Source organism: Strigops habroptila (assembly GCF_004027225.2).
Source record: "Strigops habroptila isolate Jane chromosome 13 unlocalized genomic scaffold, bStrHab1.2.pri S16, whole genome shotgun sequence".
In the NCBI taxonomy this organism is placed as follows: domain Eukaryota; kingdom Metazoa; phylum Chordata; class Aves; order Psittaciformes; family Psittacidae; genus Strigops; species Strigops habroptila.
In genome coordinates, this window is record NW_022651054.1 from 1,396,805 (window position 1) to 1,416,196 (window position 19,392).

The 19,392-nt window shown below is 47.2% G+C and overlaps 1 protein-coding gene across 3 annotated transcripts in view; it reads left to right on the top strand.

The window, feature by feature from the left end:
* Positions 1-19,392, top strand: part of CAMKK1 (calcium/calmodulin dependent protein kinase kinase 1) — a 97,509-nt gene that overhangs the window by 72,885 nt on the left and 5,232 nt on the right. For all 3 annotated transcript variants that reach the window (XM_030472721.1, XM_030472722.1, XM_030472720.1), the window contains exons 10-15: positions 3,119-3,318; positions 4,033-4,086; positions 5,146-5,219; positions 10,079-10,166; positions 11,252-11,380; positions 12,422-12,525. In XM_030472721.1, coding sequence (XP_030328581.1) covers positions 3,119-3,318; positions 4,033-4,086; positions 5,146-5,219; positions 10,079-10,166; positions 11,252-11,380; positions 12,422-12,525 — 649 coding nt within the window. The remainder of the gene's footprint in view (positions 1-3,118; positions 3,319-4,032; positions 4,087-5,145; positions 5,220-10,078; positions 10,167-11,251; positions 11,381-12,421; positions 12,526-19,392) is intronic.

The window sequence follows — 19,392 nt, forward strand, 5'->3', positions numbered from 1 at the left end:
AATCCCAAGGACGGGAAGAGTGTTTTGTTTCTGGGACCTCTGGTCCTGGCTGCCAGTGACATTGAATAACAATCCTAACGAAGGTGCCTTTCCTACCTGCTGCTCTTACACCTGCAAAGGGAAGAAACTTGTTCCCAGATGCTTCAGGCTGTTGAAATTAGAGGGTTAATTTGTGCTGGTGATTGTGTTTAACTGACTGTGGCTGTCCTGCTCCCCTTGGGTGGCTCTGTGGGTCCTGTGCCATTGTCCCTTCTGTACAGTCATCAGCAGTCTGGAGGGTATCATTAGGCTTTTATTTCTGAGATGCTTAGCTCTCCCTCTGGAGTTCTGCAGGAATAACACCATCTTTCCCTCTGCATGTAGTGCTGGAAATCAGATCACACTGGTTTAACAAGTACCTTTCCTGCAAGACAGCTCAGTCCCCAGCTCCTTCCGCAGCGTGTGGCAGTGATGCGTGTGTCACTGCAGGCACATCCCACCGCTCGGCCTCTCAGCCTTTGGCCAGCCCTCCTGAATTAATTGCTCCCTGCCCTTCTCCCTGCAATGTGTTACCTGCAGGAGATCTTGCAGGAGTTGGTGGGTTGGAAAGTTTTTCTGAGCTTAGCTGTGTTTCTTTCCTCCAGATGAGCAGCGCTGCTGCCTTTCTGCAGCTGTAAAACAAAACAGGTTTTTCTGTTGCTTGGGAATGATTTTGGTGGGATCTTTTCTTTCTGCAGCCCTGTATTGTACTGAATTGTACCAGTGGCAAGGCACAGCGCCGGAGAGGGTAAGACTGTGTGTTTTGAAGCCTGAAGCCCGTTTTGCATAGCTGTGCAGGGGAGGACGCCCACAGCAGCTGACACACTGGGGCTGTAGGAGTTGTGTTGCTTCAGAGCAGAAAAGAGATTTCAGGTTGCCTTCATCCGGTTAGCAGCTCCACTCCAAATCATCTCTTGGCAGACATGAGCTCTTGCTCTTACAATTGTTGCAGCTGTGACGGAGCCTTGTTCACTTACACCAGCTGGTGCTCAGTGCACAATTCCTGTCCCACATCCTTCCCCCTTCATGGCTGTGTACAAGGCAGCTGGATTGTGGAGAGGAGGATTTGGAGATAGCAGAAGTCTTTTGAGCCAGCTGGCACAAGACTTTCATTACTGTCACACAAACAGCAGCATGGTGCCTGCTTGGACACTGCTGCTCCTGACCTGGCCAGCCTCTTCCCTCTGCACCCATCTCTTTCGCATCCTGGTGTATGATTTAAACTGCGTGCCAGGTTTGCAGAAGCATCTGGCTGACACTGCACTGCAAAGCCCTGGGATGTGTCAGGCTCAACCCCGAAAGCACAACCTGTGCTCCTCTGCCCTGCAGGCGCTGTGCAGTAGTGGTCAGACTGTCCCTAACACTCACATGAAGCCCACGGATGTTCTGGACTGGGAAGCACAAATGTTCATTGACCCTGGTGTTTGATGGCTTTGATTTTTGTGAAGGATGTGCTGCTTATTTCTTTGTTCAACATTTGATCTTGCTCCTGTGCCTAACAGCCAGCAGTGCCCAGACCTGCTGGGTACCAGGCTGAGCTGGGCACTGAACAAACACAGAGCAGCTGGCAAACTGCCTGCGTTTTCCCTCTGCTTTTATTAGATTGCACAAAGGCAGAGAATGTGTTCTACAAAATAAATAGTTATTTGATATGGGAATTGGTTTATGGTTTTGGTTTGGGATTTTTACTTTCCTGTATGGAAGAAACAATAAGAAGCCTAGAGTACCTGCTTGCCTAGTGTAACTCCCTCAGTTTCAACACTTAGCTCCATGGATGTACTTGTATATTTGTGCCCTGTGTTTATTGTTTGTTTTAGAGGCATTGGGAATTGTATCCCTGTGGTATCAGGCAGACACCTGCCTGAAAGGCAGCTCATCATCTCCAGAAGGGAAACTTCGCTCCCCCCTCACTTGTTTTTTCCTCTCCCTATATTGCCATAATGAAATGTCAGCTTGCCACCAGCTTTGCTGCGGAGCAGATGTCTCCTCATAATGACTGTTGTTGCAGGGTTTGCCATGTTTATCCTCACTGTCTTGCCAGGCTGTTACAGCATGAACTGGCCCGCATCTCAGCATGGCCATGCAGTTGGTTGCTGCACATCTGGAAGTGGATGTAAGCACCAGTGTTCTCCAGCAGGTTTTAGCCTGCTGGGTCTCCACATCAGCTCTTTTAATGTACCAAGGAAAGCATCCCGAACAGTGCTTCAAACTAACAAGAGGTCCTTGCAGAAGAACATACCTGCAAGTGGGACTTCCCCTCCCCAGACACGGCCTGCTGGAAAGCTGGCTTGAAAAGAGCTGAATAGTTACTTGAAGTTTGTTCTTTCTTGGTCTTAAACCACAAATGGGGATGCTCTGTAGGGCAGGCTGCCTTTGTGGCAATGTGTTGACCAGGTTTGTAAAGCAGGAAAGGGCTAGACCAGCATTTCCTCCACCCAATTGCATATTTCCTAGGAGATAAGAAAGGAGTGTGGATGTATAAAACCAAATATGCTCTGTTTGCAAGAAGGAAATGTGAAAATGGTGGTTGTGGCCAGGGGAGGGGGGAGGCTGAGGGGTCCTGTTCCCCTGGGAAGGGCAGTAAAGACTTGGTGCATTTCCTCTCCTGTTCAGTAAAGTCTTTTGGGTTTTCTGCAGTTCTGCTTTTGTGGTCATTTTGTGTTCTGAAAGTTGGGATTTGATCTTTAAATCTGTTCTCCAAGTTCATGAGGAGTCACTCACTTCCCTACAACTCCCTGCTTCATACAGCAAGCTGCTCAACACACCAGCTGATACGATGAGGCCAAACAAATCTACAGAGTGGTTTCCTTCTCCAGCAGCAATGCTTGATCCCCCTGCTTGGGGTGTTTCTGGGTTCATGTCTATTCTTTGCACGATTACTGGTGGCAGATGTATTTGAGCTTTGTACCCTGCTGTACGTCCCAGGGAGGCACCAAAAAGAAATGTCTATAGGAAATGGAACTGCTACTACATTGTATTACATACGCAGCAGCAGCTTTGAGTGGGGTGCCTGAGCTGGCACCTCTATTTTCATCCTGGACAGGTTTCCCCTGGGTGTGTTGGCTGCTGTGGCAGACCATGCTCCTGTGTTTGGTTTCAGTGCACTACCAGAAGATCATTCACCGGGACATCAAACCTTCCAACTTGCTCTTGGGAGATGATGGACATGTCAAAATCGCCGATTTTGGAGTCAGCAATCAATTTGAAGGGAACGATGCCCAGCTTTCCAGCACGGCAGGGACACCAGCCTTCATGGCACCAGAGGCCATTTCAGACACTGGCAAAAGTTTCAGTGGAAAGGTAGGTCTTTGCTCAGAGCTTAATGTCTCCCGGGAGCCCCAGGCATGGCACAAAGGGCAGCACCACACCTGCATCCTTTGTGTGTTGCTCACCCAGGGATTGTGGTGCAAATTAGGGTTGTTGTTAAGTAAAATTGAGCTCTAGTTCTGTGTTCAATCCAGGCAGAACTCAGACTGGTTGGTCTGGGCAGCAGGCAGACACTTCATTGTGCATCCCTGCTCAGACAGGAGCCATGTTAAGAGTCTTTTCCTTGCCCAAAGGGAAAGAAGAAAACTTCTGATTCCTTTCCAAAATAATCAAGAGGCACAGGGGGATGCTGTGCAACAAGGTCATATCTTGATCTCCTGAAAGTGACAGGCACTGCTGAGGGCTGTAATGCAGACACAGGGATATGGTCTAACGGGTTTTTTTCACCTCGAAGAAGACTTCTGAGGTTCAGCCTTGAATGGTGTCATCTGTAAGGAGAAGGAGCTGCTTGCTGGTCACTGCGCTCCACAGCAAGGACAAGAGAGGCAGTGTCTGGCCCAGCACAGTCCTCATTCCTCAGGCATGCTACAGATGCCTTTAGGAGCCCAAATTCAGACAGAGTCTGCACAGTGCAACAGAAAATGTTATATGCATACAAAAAATATTCTGTGAATCAGTGGGAAAATCCGGCTCGTTCAGATAATCTGGATTGCATCTCATTTACTGCCTGTACGTGCTTTCTTTCAGGCACTTGATGTATGGGCCATGGGAATTACCCTCTACTGCTTTGTTTACGGGAAGGTAAGCTGGCTTTCAGCTGCTGGAGCTCTGCAGGGCAGGGTCTGTCTCCCTGGCTTTTGACTCATTCCTTTCCAAACAAAGGAAAATATTAGAAACAAAGACCTGTCTTCTGCAAACTCCTGTTTTCCCCAATCACCCTGCAGATGAGAAGGAGCCAATGCAATCTGTGGGAAGGATGGTTTCTAGAGTTGGTCCCTGTGTTCAGAGCTGTTGTTCATGCTACAAACCCAGAGCAGCATTGGTAGCAACAGTTTGTCAGAGGGTTATCCACGTTGCCTGTATTTAGAAACAAGCCAGACAGGGCATGGAGAGAGGCATAGGTTTGATCCCAAGCTACTGCAGCACTTCAGCAAACCAGATTACAGAAAGCTCTGTCTGCCAAAGCTGAGGTGGGCCAGATGGAGCCCACTTTGCAGAGCCAACTCTTCAGAGCTGCCTTCTGCAAACTCTATGTCCTGTCATGGCTTTTCCCTCTCCTGTCACAGGAAGCCCCTCATCCCTCCCATGCTCTCCCAGGGTGAGCAGTACAGCAGATATGTGGGGTCTGTGTGTGACCTGAACCTCCTGTCCAAGCACTGACCTCTGCAGATCCCACCACACAGGCATAAGGCATCCAGCTCAGGGGCAGGAAGTGGCAGGGGAGATGGCAGAGGCAGAGCTATCTGTCTCCATTGCTGGTGTGATATTGCAGAGCTAAGTCAGGATAGAAGGTATTCTTTGACCTATGTCTATAATGATGTCTCATTTGGGCCAGTATCTCCATTTTGCAGGTAGAAGTGGAGCAGAGAAAAGGAAAATGTGTAGTTCATGGTCACCCGATAGGCTGGATGGAGGGGGGTATCCCAATCCACTTATATATTCCCTAAGTCCCTCTGCTGTTCTTCTGTGTTTGTTTTTTAATAAGGAACAACCCAATTTATTGTTGTGGGGCAATTTGATTTATCTCCATCTCTGTGTAAAATGAAGAGAGAACAGAGACCACACTTGTGTATGTGAGTGACAACACCTAAGCAATGCCAGGCTCTCTGACAACTGGAAAATCTTCTGTTTGTTTTACAGTGCCCTTTTATAGATGAATATATTCTGGGTCTTCATAATAGGATCAAGAACAAGCCTGTGGAGTTCCCAGAAGAGTAAGTGAACTTTACTCAGCTACTGTAAAATAACATTCAGTTCTCAGTGTTGTTCACTGTGCAGCATTAATGCTGGTGGGTCACCACAGGAGGACAGACAAGGGTGGGTGAGGTGCTTTGCTTCTTCCTGGGTCCCTCTCATGGTTTTTGTGCTGATGATGTTTTTGAGGCACTACAGCTGCCTCTGCAGCTCATGTGCCCGTGTTGTGCAGACAGGGAGTAAAGGAAATGGCTCTTGAAACCTTTGGAAGTGAAGGGATTTCAGCATGGGTCTACTAAGTTCTGCCCTAGCTACTTGACCCTGGAGATGCTGGGTGCATGGTTTGGTTGGGGTTTTGTGTTTCTCCCCATGTGGTTGCCACCAAGTGATTCCGTGTGTTCATTTTCAAAAGCAATGTGGTTATAGATCTTGGTCTCAGTCTAAGTAAACACATGCTTTGGACTTAGAGCTGGGGGAAGTGTCTGATAGAAGGGTGCTTGTCCTGAGATACACAACCACAGCTTGGTGCATCCCCACTCTTCTGCCTTCTCCAGCATACTCCAGGAACATGAGTTTGTCCTATGTGCTGGCAGACTAGGGCTAGAAAAAGACCCCAAACAAACTAATTTACTCATTTGATATTAAGAGGCTGCTCCCACCCTGCTTTGGTCAGTGAAGGAAACCCTTGCTGGCCACAGTTAGAGCTGCATGGTGGGGATTGCTGGGCTGTGTTAGGTGGGCTGGCTGGCTGCACACTCACAGCGCATCCTCGAAGCCACAGAAGCGCACTCAGCATTGCAGAGGGACATGCCAAGGCCACTCACATGCCATTTGAGCAGTGGGAAGTTCAGCATCGAGGTGCCGAACGATGAGTGTTTGTGGTCTTGTTAGAGGAGCCTGGCAGGAGGCGATTACACTCAATATATGCTCAGTCCCTGCCACCGTGCCTTTTCCCTTCATGCATTTCTTCCATCTTCAGGCCTCGCATGACTTTCTGATGGTGACTAATTTGTTTCTCCTGATTGCTATCAGATGAAGCAGCCAGAGCTGGACTCTTCCTTTCCTTCCCAAATCAGCCCAGTAGTCAGGCAAAGAATTTCTGACCTTCTTGACCCAATTGCTCCTTTAATAAAAATGTAGAGATAAAATGACTTGATTTAGAACAAGCATGAGGAAATGAAAACTCTAATAAATGGCACATCTCATATTGAAGAGGAAGGGAGGGATGTTGTCAGGGAGCCCATGATACGTGCATGTATCCACCATCTATCACATGAATGTTTTGTGAGATGCTCGCTGAATTTTTAGACACCTCCAATGAAGGGCTGGGGCTCTGCCTTGGCAGTCCCAGCTTCCTTCTGAGTCTGCAGAAGGCAATGGGTGCTGGGCTGTCCTAGTTCAGAAGTCTGCTCTGGGTGGGATGAGTCAGACCCCAGCTCCATGGGCTGCTTCATTACCTCTCCGTTGGCTCTGAAGCACAGACACTGCACATAGCTCGGATGGAGCCATCGCTGCTCTGGCTGGTGGAGCCCATGCTGAGGATGGTGTGGGGCACACATCCCAAGGACCCTGGAAACAGATGAACAAGGGGGTAGCAGCCTGGAGTTTATGAGCAGCCAGTGTGTTATCCTTTCCAGTGTGTTATCCTTTCCTCCTTCTTTGAACTCCATCACCAAGAGTCTGTAAGGAACTGGTATAGAGAGTGCAAAGTTTCAGACCAAATCCTTACAGACTTACTAGAGTCCATTTTATTGGTATCTGACAACAGATATGAGAAAGTGTAATCTCTGTATCAGCCCTACGAAGGTATCCATGCCTGATGAATAGCTATATGTTGAGAGAAAATTCCTCTGAAACACCTTGGAGGGAAATCCACAGCTGTCATCTTTGAACAGTGACTAAAGTTTTCATGGACAAAAGGGGTTGAATTGTCAGGTGAGGTTTAATAAATGCATCTTACATTTCAGATAGTTACTTTGTCCAGTTACACTTACTGAGTATCATAGAATATCTCGAGTGGAAAGGGACCCATCATCCCAACAAGGTCAGGCTGCTGCTTAGATGGCAAACACAGGCCCCAGTCATGGATATGGAGCAATTCTGGCAAGAACCCTGTGCTGTTGCTGGGGTTTTACAGCAAACCAGGCTTTGGGCTGTTAGAGCACGAAGGCTGCTCATGCCACCTTGCCGTGTTCCCACCGGTTGCTCTATGGGCAGGGCAGGACTTGGTCTTGACAGCACTGCAGCAAAAGAAGTTGTTTATGTTTCCTTGGCAGTGTTCTCTGTGCTTGCTTGGGCCCTGGCAACATGCCCATCCTCCCAGCCATCATGTATTTGGGTTAGCAGTCAGCTTACAAGTGACTGTTCCCATCTGTCTCTGCAGTAAGTTATTAACATTTAATGGGCTAACTGGGTTGTGCTAAGAACCTCTTCTTCATTCAGACAGTTCCCTCAGTGATAATTGGGCTGTGATTTTATTTGGATTTCTCAGTGACTTGCTTTCCCAGCCTAAAAAAAGCTGCACCCCTGGTGGGGTTGTGGGGGAGCAGAGAGTTACTGGGTGTTGACGGCTCTCTCTAAACTACGTCTATTTGTTAGATAAAGGCAGCAACAGACACACACGTAAAGCTGGAATTCACTGGAGTGGATCCACCCTGGCCTCCCACAGAATTAGCATCTTGCTACACTTGGGAATATTTTGGTTTCAATTTATTTCACCATGGCTACAAAAGACACATTCCTGTTTGCAGACAGTCCATGGAAACTCATCGCCTGTTTCCTGACAACCTTTAGGACAGAGATGGAGCTGACTGTACTGGCGTCATTTGTCCCTTCCCTTCCCTTCCCTTAGAGATGCTGGGGTAAATATTTATCACTCTGCAGTTAGCATTCATTGCCAGCGAGTCCTTGGCATCACACAAGGTAAATGGGACTAGCTCACACCCTGATGAAACTGGTATAACTTAAAAGCAAGCTGGAGAAGTTTCTGTCCAGACATGTATTAAGAGAGCCAGAAGCCCTCCTGGTGAGTGTAGTTTCTCCTGGTGAAGAGCTGAAGCCCAGGACAATGTTCTCTGGCCTGCAGGCACCCTGTAAAATGCTCTGTGGTGCTGGCAGCCCTCCCAGCTGGGTGCTGAGCTCTGTGATGCTTGGCCTTTTCCTGAGAGCTGTTACAGGACTACAACTGTGAGAAATTCCACAGATATATTCCATAGATAGCACAGGCGTTTCAGATGAAAAATGCCATCGGGTGCAGCATGGAGAGGAGGGAAAACAGAGACAAGGTGATGCAAGTTGTTACCTGTCCATAACAGGGCTTTTCCTTATGACATAAATCCTGTGTTGTGTAGAAGTCTGACGCACAGAAATGTTAGGTGATTATGTATTCTAATTGTATTTTAAATAACACTGTTGCTGCTTTGGCACAGATCTGATGTTAAGTGTTTTAAAAACACCATCTCGCATGTATCTCAGCGTGGTTCTCCTGTGGGAGCTTGTTTATTCTGACCTTCTAAATGCACTGTCACTCCCCATAGCTGTTCCTCTGTGCCTGGAGCTCATCTCAAGAGCAGCACCATTCTTCCCATTCCCACCTAAATTGTTACCTGCAGTGCAGCCTAGGAAGTGGGAAGTCTCTGGGGGCTCATCCTGCCATTCCCCTTGTCTAGGCCATATTGCCTGTGGACTTACAGCCCCTTGATGCAACTCTGCAAGTGTTCAGACTTTAAACTGAACCCGCTTTCTGCCCTTCCCACTGAACAAGCAGCGTTTCCTTGCGGTTGGTTGTTAAAGATCTCATAACGAAAGTCCACATAAAGTATTCATACATTATTAAACAGCAGCTCTGTTTAACTGAAATATCCTGTCCTGTAACGTGGCCTTCATTTAGGTTTATGATAGTTTCTTCCCTCCTCTGCTTGGGGGGTGCAGAGGAGGTGGGTACAGCACCCAGTCCTCATCAGTGTTTTCAATCTGAGATCCAACCCTGCTGGGGAGTGACATTTTATGCTGCCAGATTCTATCTATCTTCTCAAAAGTCATTTGTGATACAGACTCTCAACTGCCTCATACAATTCTGTCATATGCTGGCATTTTATTTCAGTAGCACTTTGATCATACAGATCAAGTGTGTTTTGAAGACATTGCCTGCATTATTAGTGACAGAAGTCATTGAAGCCTTTGGACTAGAGAGACAGACTGCAGGACCACTGGCTCCGTGTGGATAGAGTGGCTTCTGCGTTCAGGCACTCTAGTACTTAGGTCTTAGAAATAGGGTTAAAACATCAGATGTATTTCTCTTAGTCTGTTCATTCCCTCCTTTTGTTACCCCAAGGGTGAGCCCTACAGGTAGGAAATACCCACTTACTGAACTGGCTGCCATCAGCATTCATGGAAGCACTTTAATTAACACAACCTGCTTAGCTGGAACTTGAATGTCAGAGGGTGATGTTTCATCCAGCACATGGTTGCTCATGATGGAGGTTTGGCAAATCAAGTAGTGCCCTTCTTGTACCATACAGTTCAACTCCAGTTCTGCCTCAGTTTTACACTTTGTTGTCCCAGAATCCATCCTCTGAAATTCCCCTATAACTGTCTTTAAAAATGTCCTTTCATCCATTCACCTGATCCCTTATCCTGCGTTTTGAGAGTGTGCAGCTGTGTTAGTGGGCAGAACAGGACAACCCAACCTTGTAGCAGTGACCGTGATGCCTGAGAAGGAACTAAGCCAACAAGACCTTCATTTCTCAAGCCAGGTTTGCAGAGAAAATATCTTGTGTGGAGCAGATTCTCTACAGAGTATAACCACAGTAAGGACTATGCATGTGTGGAGCACTTAGAATTCCATGGTCAACTGTGTACTGCTGTTTTCTTTACTCAGAGCCCAGATAAGTGAGGAGCTCAAGGAACTGATTCTACGCATGCTTGATAAAAATCCAGAAACAAGGATAACAGTCCCTGAAATTAAGGTAATTTGGACATTGCTGTTATAGTCATCTGGCTGAGCTGATTTTGTTGTTCCTTTGGTACCTTCTAATGAGGGGGAGCTGTTCCCAGAGTTTGTTTTGGGAGCTTTCTCTGGCACGCTGCCTCGAGAAGGGAGAGTGCTCATTTTGCAGCATGTAACAGCTCTGTCACTGCTGCTTGCTTGGGGAATATTGACAAAAGCTTTCTTGTTTGCTTATTTAAATTGAAATTATCCGAAAGCTGCCTGATCCTCAGGGAATCCCTGGGAGAATCAACAGTGTCATGGGGACTGCTAGCTGCAGAGCCTGTGCAGTCAGTGTTGGACCTGTGTTACAGGGGCTGGAAGTGTGCTTCTCCTCTGGAGCTTGCGTGGTCAGCAGCCTCAGGGCAGCACATCTGTTTCTATCAGCAGTACTTGGGAGATGCTTTTTGAGGATGCTCTCCCCTTTGTGCTCTAGAGGTTTACATGGTGCCCAGGTGGCAAGGTGGGTTATTTGCTAGTTATTTAGGCAGGAGGCTGTTGCAGCAGCATGAGGCCTCAACACTCAGACCCAAGTACTCCATTTTAAGCATCTAAGCAACCTGATCTAGTTGAAGATGTCTCTGCTCATTACGGGGGTGTTGGACTAGATGAACTTTGAAGGTCCCTTCCAAACCAAACTTTTCTATGATTCTATCTAAACCCATATTTGTGCAGATGCATAAATGATCTTGATTCTCCCAGGTAGTGAGCACGCATAACCCTAGGTGAAGTGTGTGCACATGAGAGAAAAAGATGAAAACACTCTGGATAACTCAGATATTCAAGGTGTTTCAAACTTGATTGAGAGGGTGCCAGTTTGCTCTGGGATGCTGGCAGTGGGTGCAGCAGTACTGAGAGTTAGGGGATGCCATCTGGCCAGGCACCAGATTGCGGCAAATTCCAAGGGAGCTGGTTGAAGCGCATCACTGGAAGTGGAAAATGGAGCCGTACTGACGGCTTACCCCTGCAATCAGTCCTGTGCCCCCATTTCTCTCTCATCACCAACATCACAGCATTTTGCTGTAGAAGGAAGATCTACAGCTCTCACTGTTCCTCCCCATGCAGGTGCATCCGTGGCTAACCAAGGGTGGTGAGGAGCCCCTGCCTCTGGAGGAGGAGCACTGTACTGTGGTGGAGGTGACAGAGGAGGAGGTGAAGAACTCAGTGAAGATGATCCCGAGTTTGCCAGCTGTGGTATGTATACACCACAACTGCATTCTCTGCATGGGACAAGAACATGGTGCTTTGCTGCAGCTTTCAAGTGATGGAAGAGGTGTGAGAGGGTACACGTGTGCTCCTAGCATGAAAAGCTTGGCCTTTCAACCTGGTGTGAACTTTTTGTGCCTCCAAGTTCTGCAGGGCCTGATTATGTGAGCAGTGCTGTTTGTATCTGGCTGGCTGCTCTCATGGGAGCTGTACAGTCACACCCCCAAAGTGTCTGGCATCGGCCATCCCAGAACACCAGAAGCATCCCAAGTGTGTTTTGTTTCATTAATCTAGAGGTTGCAAGACACCTCATTTAGATCCTCAAAATGAAAGCTCCAAACCTGGAGGTAACCTGGCCGAGAGGCAGGGGGAGGACATCTGCCACAGTGTGTATAGCTGGCACTTGCCTGCCAGCCTTGAGGGACCACGAGTGTTGAGGGCTTTCTTGGCAGTTTGTGGGTGGCCAGCTGGAGGTCTGCTAAGGGCAGTTACTACAATGCAGGTACCTTTGTGGAGTTTCTCATGGGGAGAGAGATAATGAGCATGATAAGGACCTGTTTTCACAGCTCTTGTGGTGTGATGTTAACAGAGACGCCCAAACAGCCAGCTGGGGGAGTGGAAACCATCCTTTCTCCTTGATGGCTGGACCTTTGCCTCTAAACCCACAGGAGCTAGCAGCCCTCTGCAGCAGTATTGCTTGCCTGGAGAATGGCCCAAGAGAGCTCTGGTGCCTCCATCTCACAGGCTTGGACCACCACGAGTGACAGGCAGTGGTCAGCAGCATCTGCTTCACCTCATGCCAGCAATGGTGTGCATCCAGGGGTCGGAGCTCACTGCCTAAGGGAGTGGCACTGTCGCTGCCTGGAAGTCAAATAGCTGTTCTGTGGGTTCCTTTAATTCGCGCTCTAGCTATAACGCTCTTAAATGTCTGTTGAATTATTAAAGAAACTGCTGTTAAACTCCTTTGAACTAGCTTCAAGGAGCCACTCGGTCCTGCTGTTCTCACTGCTCTGTTTTGCTTCCTCAAAGATCCTAGTGAAGGCCATGCTAAGAAAACGCTCCTTTGGAAACCCATTCGAGGTTCAGACGAGGCGGGAGGAGAGGTCCATGTCTGCTCCAGGGAACTTACTGATGTACGTACACACAGCCCTGGCTCTGCTGCACCTGCAGAGTAAAGGGGTGTGGGGAGGAGGAAGAAAGCTGTTTGCGAATGTTTTCTGTAGCATTTAAGGACAAAACTCCCTTCTAAATCAAACACTAAAGGTAAAATCTACCTCAAGCCCTCTAGGATTCAAATCCAATGCATTAAAGAAGCCTAAATACTCTGTTTATAGACACAGTTCTCTGTAAGATGGGTTTGGCTTAAACACATGTAAACTTGGATGTGATTTTTAACTTGTTAGTTTATAATACACTGTGATCAAAGGTTGATTAGAGCTTGGTGAACTAAAATATGTTTAATTACAGTCTAGTCTGGATATAGATTGGAGGGTTTAACTCTTCTCTCCTTTTTTATAAACAACAGAAAAGGTGCCAGATGAGCAGTTTGCATGTTTTACAAACTCAAAATGCGATGATTTGGTTTATCTGTGGTTTGACTGGGCAGAGACACTGTGGAGAGACATGGGCAGACAGTGGAGAACACTTTGACATTGCTTTTTCATTTGAGAAAACATAAGAGTATTTTTTGACATTGGCTATTATGAAATAGTGGAACACATTGCAATGGGATATTTTGGAGGCTGGATATAGATGGCTGTGTTGGGATTAAAAAGGGAATAGACAAATTAATGACTATTAAATTCATCAACAATTTTTAAACACAATGGTCTGGATGTACAGGGGTAGAGGAAGGATTTTCCTGCCTTTTACTTGGTTCTTCCTCTTTCTCCTTCATTTTTGTTACTGATCCCTTTCAGAGCCAGGATTCTGGGCCATCCATCCATCCATACAGTTACTGCTGGACCAGGGACCATTATTTTCATGTTCCCACCCCACAGGGTCTGTAAGGCTGTGGCTCACAACAAGGCTGTGTTGTCCTAAAGCAATCCTTTTCCACTCAAAATCCTAGTACCATGCCGAGCAGACTCCCATGAGGGTGTGCTAAGAGTCTGAGAGTCTCAATGCACCTTTGACAATGCAAATAGAAGAGTCTCTCTCTCACGGGTGTGTTGGGATTTAAGGGCTCAGCTCAATTAAGGATGATAATGCTTTAGAGCTCAACTGTGTATTGGAGACTTGAGTAAAGTCTTTGCCTTTGAGTCCAGGACCAGTTAGTATTGGACACCAGTTTAACATTTAAACATCCATACATGAGTGCTGCTGTGGGGACCTGTCTGGAGAGCATGGCAGTCACAGCTCCTTTGCCAGCTTAGCACAAGGGATTTGTCCTCATTTGTTTCCCTCGGCTCATTGCCTTCCCAATTAATTATTGCTAATTTGACACATCTCTGCCCATATCTTCACTATCATTCCTGCTCGCTGCATTGCATTGCTGTAAGATGGGGAAACATACATTTCTCTTCAAATATAGTCATGTGTGCTAATTCAGATCAAGGCAGGACTTCTTTTGAACCTCTGTCTGAAAGGTGGTCTCTTCTAGTCCCCTGAGCCTCTGTCCAAAAGGGACCTGTTCCCTTCCACCTTCTTTTGAGATGTTGAAAGCCCATGCCACAAACCAACCAGCTGGTGGGAAGACTTGACACTGTGGCTGGTTCCTGCTTGGAGCTGGGTGCTGTATTATCTGCCCAGAATAAGTAAAAGTTTATTTGATCTCATGTAGCTGTAAAGTTTCCAATTAGCCATATTATCAATGTCTAATCCCTTCTGACATCTTTTTAGGTCTTCAAAATCAGCTGTAAGCCTTCACTTTTACTTGTCTCCTTTCCAAAGCTGATTGATAGACAAATTCTTCTCAGTTCATACAAAGCCAGCACCTTTCCCTGTCTCTACTCATTCCAGCCCTGTGTTTGCGTTCAGGCTTCTTGTACAGGTTGAAAACTCTGGATCATTTCCACTGTTGTGCTGCTGTGCCCAGTGCCCTTGGTTGACAAGACATGTCAGATCAGGGATGGAGCTGCGACCGTGCATTGTAAGCACTTAGAAATGTCCAAAAAGAACATGAATGGTCTTTGAATGTGCCAGTTCTCCACTGCACTAACCCCTGCACTTTTGTTTCTCAGTCTCATGCCATCAGTGCCAATTTTTGGCAGTAACAGTTGACTTTATCCTAAATTAATTCATGCATGACTAAAGCTTTGACAACTCATCTCAAAACCCTTCTGTTTAGAAGACAGATATTGGCTAAATCTCTTCAACAAATAGTGTCGTATATTAAACACCACAGCAGGGAGGCTTTTTATAAGGAATGTGGATTATTGTTTCAGACTTTGAAAAATGCTATACTGGTTAGATCTAATGAAAATTACTTCAAATTTAAATAGATTTGTTGTATCTGATGACATTGATTTGAAGTGAACCAAGTCTAAATGGGAATGTTCATTGTTCACTGAGTTATCTCTTGATTACAGTGTTATTTCCACCAGGGCAAACAGAATGAGACACTAAACCCATCCAGTTCTTATTCTCAGTGGGTTGTTCTCTAGTAAAACCACTTTTAATAGACATATAAAATAGAACCTCAGTGCAAATGTTATGAATAGCGCTGTGGTAGTTAAAATGTTTTGAGTGAGTCTGGATGACTGTACATTTCCAGGACGTAGCAGGAACAGATAATGCTGTTGTAGCATAAGGGTTCTGTGGAGTTCCTGCATGTCAGGTGCCATTTCCACCCCTGTAGATGGAGAGGGGACCCCAAAAATGAGACTTGCAAGAAGGGCAGCACCCGCGGCCATCGCTGTCCTCTGGCCATGCTGCCATGTGCTTGTCCACAAAGAGCTGAGAGAAAAACAAGCCACAGGTTCCCGAGCTCTCCAAAACAGAGCTGCTCCTCCCCACTGGCAGTGTCTTTAGAAAGAGATCCATCAGCTTTTGTAATACTGCATCTCCTGCTAGTTATAGGTAGAAAATAACTTGTTGTGTTTCTGTATTCCTGGGGTAACGGTTGGACTTGATGATCTTAAAGGTCTTTTCCAAGCCAGTTGATTCGATGATTCTATATAAGGAAAAAAAAAAAAGGCAATTAGAAAACTCCAGTTTCACATTGAATTTAATTAGGCTGCCTGTGAAATTGCCAGAGCCCCACTCACTGCTGCTTCGAGCATCTTACATCTGTGGCCATACCGAGAATATATTTTGCAGGAAATCCTCTGACAGCTGAGTCTGCTTTCTGGTGTTTGATGCCTAATTGATGGTTCTTAAAATGGATCTGTCCTTTAAGCTCCCGCTTTGGGATTTGGAAAGGATGAAACTAAATCATGTGGTTGAATCTTAATTTCTCTCTGCACTACCTATACACAGTGTGCTGGGCTCTGTTCTTGGAAAGGCTTTGTGCAGAAGCTGCATGTGCAGAAGTCTTTGTGGCAGCAGGAGGCCTTTCATGTTTGCCACAGCCTTTGTTCCTTTAGAGGACACCATTAAGACACTAGTGATTTGAAATAGCTCTTAAATTAGTACTGGGAGGAGAGAGGGCTTTTTTAGCGCTCCTTAGACCTGGAAGAAGCAAATCCTCTTCTGAGTGTTGTTTATTGCTTTGTTTAATAGCACTGAAAAGTGAAAAAGGCAGCTGTTAAAATGGCAGACACATTCACGAGGTAGAAGGGAACTAAAATGAAGATGCTCCCATTCAGCAGTTGTTTTGTGACAGGAGCACCTCCACACGCCAAGAAGCCTTGTGTGAGTGCTGCTATCCAGAGCTCTCCAGCATTCCCAGCTAAGTTCTGGGTTTTTATTAGCGGTGTTTGCTACATCTCTTCTGCTCCAGATTTCTCCTAATTGAGTCAGCACTGGCTTCACCGCACTTTATTGCTCTCATTTATTGCAACTACTACCTATCAAATTAATTGCTGTGTTTTGACAGACCCAATTTACTTTCTCATTATGGCTGCTATTACTAGTGATGAAGTGTGGTTGTCAGCTCCTGTATGGGGGATCAGGCTGGATTTAGAAAGCCTACCCAGTTTCCAGCCTTCCCAAAAAGAAGGCAAGAGTCGTCACTGCCCTTAGGGGCATACTGTGCATGCAGGCTTAAGCTTGAAGAAGGAGTGGGGAGAGGGAGGTAAAAACCTGTCTGACCCAGGTCTCCAAGCAGAAACAGCTTCTCCCAAAGCAGCCCAGAGGTACTTGTCTCATGGGGGGCTTTGTGCTGAGAAAGTCCCAGGGCTCAGTGCCACAGGGCTGCTCAAATCTAGGCTGCAGAGGTCCCCCTGGGCAGCCAGGCTTACAGCATCAGCTTTGACAAGGGAACGGCTGCAGGCTGGGTTTGAATTTGCCAGATGTGTCCACTGAAGATGCTCCCTTGGTCTCTGCTAGTGCTTGGTGTCTGTTTCTGTAGTCCCAGGAAGATTTCAGATAGATGCCATGTAGATGTGTCAGAACAGAGTCAAATCCAACCAAAAGCCATAACAATTTTCCCTGCAAGGAGAGAACTGCACGTTTCATGGGAAGAGCCGTGCCCCACGGTGGAGGTGGGTATCCTTGTAGTGCACTGGTGCTGAATCCCACAGCCCAAGAAAGCACAGCCAGACGTCAGCCCCCACTAGAGGCTGGAGTGGGTTTGTACCAGTGCTACCAGTGCCCGTCTTTATCTGTGCTTCAGGCTGCAAATAAACGTGACTGGTGCTCCATCCTGCATTTCATCTGCTCACTAGGCTTGTTAGGTACAGAAAGACAAGCTCCTTCGCCTGCTGCCATCACCTTCATGATCACTTTCTTTGTCTCACTGTTTTGCTCTTAGGGACAGGCTCCTCTTAAACACATATTTGCATCCATCTTTAAGGTAATTCAGTGTTTATGTTTCCCTTGGATGCTGTAGAAACCTGTGTCCTCTCCTCAGCCTGTGTGATTTGTGTGGTAGTGAGAACATTCAGTTCCATCCCTTCTTCTTCCTGTAGGAACAATTTTACCACTGTAGTTCTCTGTGTGTGAAAATGATGTTTATGTATGCTGCTTTTATTAATATTATTTGTGGTTCTTTGGCATTTCAGCCTTTTTTAGGGAGAGAGGGATGAAAAAAGCCATTTGGGTTTTAGCAGGAACTGCTGTTCAGCCCCATGTTCACGGGGTGAATAGCTACAGAATTTGGGAAAGGCTGAGCTTTGGAATTTGGGCTCAGGCTTAATACCTAGTGGTTATGCAAAAGAAAGAGACCTGGAGCCATCTCTGCTCCACTGCTCCCCTGAGCTTCCACCTCCGATGCCATGCTGGGAGAGCTCTGGGCTCACCGAAATGAGCTGCTCTGCGTGACCACTCATCCCACCTCAGCCAGGACAGTCATTTGTCCAACTGGTTGCCCAGACCCTTCCAGGAAGCTGGTCCAAGTTAATTCTGTTAAATAACAAGACAACATTCAATGCAAACAGTGACAAACTGCTCACAGACATCTCAGGGTGAAGTCTCAGCATCTCAGCAGGACACAGCCTCCACCTGGGCCTGGGGTGATCTGGGCTGGACTGAGGCATCAGGAAGCCACCACATGCCTCTAAATCCCTTTGGGAGCAGCTCCAGTGCTCTGGAGACTGCGGCTGTCCTGGTTTATCACTCCGAGACAAATAGATGAGCCAGAGCCAGGATGCTGCCTGCTCTGAGTGAGGAAGGATGTGCAGAGATTCTCCAAAAATAGTTAGGAGAAGGCAAGTGGAGGAGGATGGGGACTGATGTGGCGCCGGTGGTGACAGCTCATGGTGCCACTGTTGCTGCTGTATTTTTCACAGAGAGCCTTGATAGGGAGCAAAGGGATTTCACCAGCCTAGATGAGAGCAGATTTGGGGTATTTAAAGAGGACTCAGTGCAGGAATTAAGCACTTACCAGGAGTGTGTGTGTGTGTGTGTTGTGATTCAGCTCTTTGTAGGTTGTTCTTCTCCATCCCTGTCAGGTGCTGCCTGCATTTTGGAGGGAGGCGCTGTGAGGCTTGTTCCTTTCTGGGCACAAAACACTGTGTAAACACTCAGTGGCTGTGCTCTTCCTGCAGCTGCTGTGATTGACAGTGATGTGGTCTCCTGGATAAGGGCACACGTAGGCTTCGCTCGCCTGTGGTTTAAAAAATACAGTTTTATTTCTTAGAGAGAGTTCTTTAATGGAGATTCATATTCAGCCAAAGGCCTCACAGCACGAGCCCCGGCTCCCATGCAGGGCACTGATGCCTTGATCTCTCCTGTCCTACATCAGCCCAAGTTTAGCTGGTATTTGCCACCATATGAGTGTCACGTCAGCCTGGTTTGTGTTGCAGCCCTGCTGCAGGGTGTTTGCAGAGGCAGAAGCTGCTGGGGGAGGCAGGGATGTGCCCCGGGCTTGGAGCAGGCTCAGTGGGATGACATGGAGAAAGGGCAGACATGGGAGAAAGGAGCCTCTGCTGCTACATGGGGTGATAAATCATTTAAAGGGGGTAATGACAGGCACCAAAGATGGGGCCGTTCCTCAGCCTCTCCCACGGGGAAATGGCCCGTGCTCTGGGTTGAGGGTCAGGTTTATTGCAGAGCTTTGCTGGAGCAGAGGGAGAAGGGAACATGATTTTGGGTCATTTCTGGTTTCTTCAAAGATTGGTGTAGACCTGTGTGTACTTTCAGTGTCATTCCCAGGCAGGCAGTAACCCCAGAGCCCCAAACCTCTGTGCTCCAGGCACAGGCAGCAGCGCTGACTCCACTGCTGAGTTGGCTTGTCCACACTGACTGGTTCTGCTGTAGCTGGGCTGGCGTGAGCGAGGCCAGAGACCCTGAGAAGCACAGATGCTTGGGGCAGCATCACCTCCTTTACGCTGTGGATATCTTCACATCTTCATGATGGAGAAACAGGCACTTTAGGTGCAAGTCATCTGCCTGCCATAGGTCTCTGCTTTGGGATGTTGTTGATGGCACCTGAAGGTATCACATTTTCTCCATTCAGT